Source organism: Ictalurus punctatus, chromosome 20 (assembly GCF_001660625.3).
Source record: "Ictalurus punctatus breed USDA103 chromosome 20, Coco_2.0, whole genome shotgun sequence".
In the NCBI taxonomy this organism is placed as follows: domain Eukaryota; kingdom Metazoa; phylum Chordata; class Actinopteri; order Siluriformes; family Ictaluridae; genus Ictalurus; species Ictalurus punctatus.
The window spans coordinates 1,760,227-1,766,534 of NC_030435.2; the positions used below are offsets into that span (position 1 = coordinate 1,760,227).

The 6,308-nt window shown below is 44.4% G+C and overlaps 1 protein-coding gene across 4 annotated transcripts in view; it reads left to right on the forward strand.

Annotated features, from left to right (window-relative positions):
• LOC108280439 (E3 ubiquitin-protein ligase RNF31) overlaps positions 1 to 5,310 on the forward strand; it is a 17,321-nt gene extending 12,011 nt beyond the window's left edge. For all 4 annotated transcript variants that reach the window (XM_053673534.1, XM_053673536.1, XM_053673535.1 and 1 more), the window contains exons 18-23: positions 1 to 49; positions 975 to 1,085; positions 1,370 to 1,418; positions 4,066 to 4,162; positions 4,454 to 4,619; positions 4,965 to 5,310. The exon at positions 1 to 49 is cut by the window's left edge and continues 64 nt beyond it. In XM_053673534.1, the coding sequence (XP_053529509.1) occupies positions 1 to 49; positions 975 to 1,085; positions 1,370 to 1,418; positions 4,066 to 4,162; positions 4,454 to 4,619; positions 4,965 to 5,015 (523 nt within the window). In that variant the 3' untranslated portion in view covers positions 5,016 to 5,310. The remainder of the gene's footprint in view (positions 50 to 974; positions 1,086 to 1,369; positions 1,419 to 4,065; positions 4,163 to 4,453; positions 4,620 to 4,964) is intronic.
• Positions 5,311 to 6,308: the final 998 nt, after the last annotated feature.

Genomic DNA, 6,308 nt, shown 5'->3' on the forward strand with positions numbered 1-6,308 from the left:
TCAGTGTCGCTATCAGTTCTGCAGCGGCTGCAACAACCCCTTCCACACGGTGAGCTCCTCATCTGGTTCTCCTTCATGTTCTACTCATCACGATCTCCTTTACATTCTCCTCATCATGATCTCCTTCACATTCTCCTCATCATGATCTCCTTCACATTCTCCTCATCCCATTCTCCTTTACATTCTCCTCATCATGATCTCCTTCACATTCTCCTCATTATGATCTCCTTCACATTCTCCTCATCACGTCTTCCTCATCATGATCTTTACATTCTCCTCATCATGTTCTCCTCATCATGATCTCCTTCATGTTCTCATCATGATCTCCTCATCATGATCTCCTTCATGTTCTCCTCATCCCATTCTCCTTCATGTTCTCCTCATCATGATCTCCTTCACGTTCTCCTCATCACGATCTCCTTCACATTCTGCTCATCATGATCTCCTCATCATGTTCTCCTTCATGTTCTCCTCATCCCATTCTCCTTCACATTCTCCTCATCATGATCTCCTTCACATTCTCCTCATCATGATCTCCTTCACATTCTCCTCATTATGATCTCCTTCACATTCTCCTCATCCCATTCTCCTTCATGTTCTCCTCATCACGTCTTCCTCATCATGATCTTTACATTCTCCTCATCATGTTCTCCTCATCATGATCTCCTCATCATGATCTCCTTCATGTTATCCTTATCATGATCTCCTTCACGTTCTCCTCATCAGTTCTCCTCATCACGTCCTCCTCATCATGATCTTTACGTTCTCCTCATCATGTTCTCCTCATCATGATCTCCTTCACGTTCTCCTCATCACGTTCTCCTCATCATGTTCTCCTTCATGTTCTCCTTATTATGATCTCCTCATCATGTTCTCCTTCATGTTCTCCTCATTATGATCTCCTTCACATTCTCCTCATCACGTTCTCCTTCATGTTGTCCTCATCATGTTCTCACGTCCTGTGTGTATTACAGACGTGTGCGGTGCCTCAGTGCAGTGTGACCGGTCTTCATGCTCATCACCCCAGAGATTGTCTGTTTTACCTGCGTGACTGGGAACCGACCAGACTGCAGGCCTTATTGCAGGTAACACACACACACACACACACACACACACACACACACACACACACACACACACACACAGGTCTACTACACCAAAATTTTCATGTCCACTTCAATACCCATGCAGTATTCATGCACACTTACAGGATGAACACGAGGCACACACATTGTCCTCCCACACACACACACACACACACACACACACACACACACACACACACACCACTCGTGTGTTGTTTTCACGTCTTGTTCTCGCAGTTCTATATGCAGAAGCTTTATTCTCAGCTTTGTTTGTCTCTTTGCAGAAATGCGGCGTGGCCTTTAACACCGACGTTCCTCCAGGAACACAAACAGGTTCGTCTCTGCAGGAACACACACACACACACACACACACACACACACACACACACACACGTCTCTCTCCGCACGTGTCTAATCTTGTTTTTTATGAACATCAATATACAGTGTGTTACTCAGTCAGTATATATGTGTGATGGAGGTATGTGTGATGGAGGTGTGTGTGTGTGTGTGAGTGTGTGTGTGTGTGTGAGTGTGTAATAAAGTCTGAGTTAAACACTGATCAGTTCTCCTGATTCAGAACAGAACACGAGTCTGTACAAGAACCGCAAACACAAACACACCTACGCTTTCACACACTTCCATTCACACATTTATACACTGATACATCTCACACACACACACACACACACACACACACACACACACACACACACACACAGCTCCTGTTCATGCATCAACACTCTTTCTTTATTCTGTATCTCTTCTCTCTGTCTTGCTTACTTTCTTTCTATTTTTTATTTACTTATCTCTCTGTCTTCTCCTTTTTTCACTACCTTTATTTATTTGTTTGTTTGTTTGTTTGTTTGTTTGTTTATTGGTTTGTTTATCTATCTATATATCTATCTGTCTATCTCCTTTTTCACTAGCTTTATTTATTTATTTATTTATTTGTTTATTGGTTTGTTTATCTATCTATCTATCTCTCTACTTTTTCACTAGCTTTCCTTCTTTTTCTTTCTTTCTTTCTTTCTTTCTTTCTTTCTTTCTTCTTTCACTACCTTTATTTTACTTCTGTTCTTGTATCTTTTTGATTGAATTTTTTCACCGTCTTTCTTTCTTTCTTTCTTTCTTCCATTTGATTTCATATCTTCACAAATTTTCCCAGTTCTCAGTTTTCCTCTGTGATAAATCTCTCAAACACTCCGCTTTTCTGCACACGTCAACCCTCTTTGTTTCTCCCTCTCTCTATCTCCCTCTCCCTCTCTCTATCTCCCTCTCCCTCTCTCTATCTCCCTCTCCCTCTCTCTATCTCCCTCTCCCTCTCTCTATCTCCCTCTCTCTATCTCCCTCTCTCTCTCTCTCTATCTCCCTCTCTCTCTCTCTCTCCCTCTCTCTCTCTGTCTCTCTCCCTCTCCCTCTCTCTATCTCCCTCTCTCTATCTCCCTCTCTCTCTCTCTATCTCCCTCTCTCTCTCTCTCTCCCTCTCTCTCTCTCTCTCCCTCTCTCTCCCTCTCCCTCTCTCTGTCTCTCTCTCCCTCTCTCTCTCTCTGTCTCTCTCTCCCTCTCTCTCTCTCTGTCTCTCTCTCCCTCTCTCTCTCTCTGTCTCTCTCTCCCTCTCTCTCTCTCTGTCTCTCTCTCCCTCTCTCTCTCTCTATCTCCCTCTCTCTCTCTCTATCTCCCTCTCTCTCTCTCTATCTCCCTCTCTCTCTCTCTCTCCCTCTCTCTCCCTCTCCCTCTCTCTGTCTCTCTCTCCCTCTCTCTCTCTCTGTCTCTCTCTCCCTCTCTCTCTCTCTGTCTCTCTCTCTATCTCCCTCTCTCTCTCTCTGTCTCTCTCTCCCTCTCTCTCTCTCTGTCTCTCTCTCCCTCTCTCTCTCTCTATCTCCCTCTCTCTCTCTCTATCTCCCTCTCTCTCTCTCTCTCCCTCTCTCTCCCTCTCCCTCTCTCTGTCTCTCTCTCCCTCTCTCTCTCTCTGTCTCTCTCTCCCTCTCTCTCTCTCTGTCTCTCTCTCTATCTCCCTCTCTCTCTCTCTGTCTCTCTCTCCCTCTCTCTCTCTCTGTCTCTCTCTCCCTCTCTCTCTCTCTGTCTCTCTCTCTATCTCCCTCTCTCTCTCTCCCTCTCCCTCTCTCTATCTCCCTCTCTCTCTCTCTATCTCCCTCTCTCTCTCTCTATCTCCCTCTCCCTCTCTCTATCTCCCTCTCTCTCTCTCTATCTCCCTCTCTCTCTCCCTCTCTCTCTCTCTATCTCCCTCTCCCTCTCTCTATCTCCCTCTCTCTCTCTCTATCTCCCTCTCTCTCTCCCTCTCTCTCTCTCTGTCTCTCTCTCTCTCTCTTTATCTCCCTCTCCCTCTCTCTATCTCCCTCTCTCTCTCTCTATCTCCCTCTCTCTCTCTCCCTCTCTCTCTCTGTCTCTCTCTCCCTCTCTCTCTCCCCCTCTCTCTCTCTCTCTCTCTCTCTCCCTCCCTCTCTCGCTCTCCCCCCCCTCTCTCTCCCTCCCTCCCTCTCTGTCTCTCTCTCTCTCTCTCCCTCTCTCTGTGTGTCTCTCCCTCTCCCTCCCTCCCTACCTCTCCCTCTCTCCCTACCTCCCTCCCTCCCTCCCTCTCTGTGTGTGTGTCTCCCCCCCCCCTCTCTCTCTCTCTCTCTCTGTGTCTCTCTGTCTCCCCCTCTCTCTCTCTCCCTCTCTCTGTGTCTCTCTCTCTCCCTCCCTCCCTCTCTCTCTCTCTCTCTCTCTCTCTCTCTCTCTCTCTCTCTCTCTCTCTCTCTCTCTGTTTGCTTCTTTCTCTATTTTCACAACCTTCTTCTTTCCTTCCTTCATTACCTTTGTACCATCGTTTCTTTCTTTGGCTTCACAGGTTTACATTCACACAGTTTTCCACACCTTTCTTTCTTTTTGATAAATCTCTCAGTCTGCTTCTCTCTCTCTCTCTCTCTCTGTGTGTGTGTGTGTGTGTGTGTGTGTGTGTGTGTGTGTGTGTGTGTATTAGGTGTGTGTGGTGTGATCGAGCAGAAGGATGACGGTACTCGTCAGACGGACTCAGCGTGCGGGGCTCAGACGCAGCCCGACCAGGCGGGACTCTGCGAGTGAGTAACTTTCACATGTTTAATCTTAACCTTTATTTCAATAACGATAGATTTTTAAAAATCACTTCATGTCTCGGTGTCACCGCGACCCGCTGAGGTCTTTAATGAATAAAGTCCAGTACCATTTTCAGCGTGATTTTCCAGAGCAGAATCGTAAAGCCTTGAATTATTTAATTTTTTCCCCCATTTTTTTTTTGTTGTTGTTTATTTGCTTGTTTGTTTGTTTGTTGTTGTTTACACATTACATATAGTAGTATAAACGTAATGACCCCTGGTGAGCTCTCGTTTTAGGAAACACTACCGCGAGTACCTTGTGAGCCTCATCAACGGCCACTCCATCGACCCCGCCCCTCTCTTCGAAGCGAACGAGCTGCACCTGGCCTGCAGGAGATACCAAGTGGAGATCATGCAGGGGGAGGCCGAGGACGACAGGACGTACTACGCTCGACTACTGAAGGTGAGCTCATCACGGCACGTTATGACACGATGGTCCTGCGTCTCATCTAAACACCTCACCTGTCAATCAAACGAAGACTATTTCTAGAGATGGTACGGATTGTCCCGATGCTCATCATTGCGTAAACGGGAGATAAATCTCCATTTCAGGATGATCTCTGTTCTTAAACACGCCACGGAAAAGTCTCGAAAAAGGTTTAACAATCGTGTACTGGATTGGGTTTATTTTGACCCCATGACGGGAAACACTTGATAGACTTGACTGTGTCCGTGATGTTCGACGTGAAGAGCGTAGAATGCGTTTTATGTTGTTTATTAATGTATATTTTTTTTCTCCTGCGTGCAGAAACTGATGGACGACGTTCCTCTGGGCGATAAAGTCCCGCGCAAGAAGTGAAGAACGGTTTTACTCGGCGTTTTATCATCTGCGTGCGTACGGCTCACCACGGCGAGGACGGCGCGGCGTAGCATTTTGATTATATTTTTAAAAAATGGTTTTAGACGAGCGAAGATCACAGATTTCAGTTTTATTGTGATTTGTTAAATCTCAGACAATCTCTCGCCTGTGCACTTTGGGTTCAATGATGGTTACGGATAAAGCGCTCTGATTTGTCGTCGGTTACTAAGTGCTTTCTATGCTACAGTGATACTTCCAAACATGCAAAGGGTCTATTAAATCTATGGCAAACGTCTCCGTGCTCAGTCTACTTTCTGTCCTCATGAGGCTTCTTAAACTTTTTTTTTTTTCTTTTCTCCCCACCTCGGCTGTAATCTTAAATGAAATCTCTGTACGGACGGTATGAGCTCACATTTTCTTTCCTTTTTTTTTTTTTTTTTTTTTTTTTTTTTTTTTTGAGAGTACCAGCCCATATCGATAACGATCTGATTCTTCTAAAAGGGTTTTTTTCACACAAATTCCCTTCCATTGCGAATATAATGAAGTGTGAAATATAATAAAACTCAATCCTAACGCAAAATAAAAAATACAAGTCTGTTTATATGTAAACATTTGCAATCATTTTTAGAGATCTTTTCCAAATCCAGTTTTCAATTTTTTGTGGCGGGATCAAATTCACCCCCCAGGCACGCACCCCCACCCCCACCCCCCCCCCACCCCGATATCCCGTCCACAGCGTCAGAAAATATCTCAAATGAGCGCAGATGCATCTAATGTTACGTTTTACAAGATTATCATAAATCAAATCTAATAATATTCAATCTGTTTTCGAATTCTGTCCATGCCACGCCCATCCGCGACCGGGAGCCGAGAGAGCAACATTGGCTGCGCTGTCTGGGTGGGAGGGGCTTACTTTCGTTTCCCTGTCAATCACAGCGATTCTAGCCAATCATGAGCATCTGTGAGGTCATGTGTATGTGGAAGAGGGTTGATGGCGCTTACGCCACACTGTGAAGACTAAATTAGGCAGAAAATCAGAGAAGAAATAATAATAATAATAATAATAATAATAATAATAATCAGCCTGTTTTTAGATGCTTGTCCTCACAGCTTTATCTTCAGATTTATTATTTTATTTCTAGAAATAAATGTATTATGTTTCAAGCTTGAAATTAATAACACAATGTCTGGAAATAGGTTTAATAATAAAAGATATTTGGTTTATTGTAGTTTTATAATAAGAAAAAAAAAATTGCCTATATTCAAGATTTTTTTTTTTTTTTTCACTTAAGA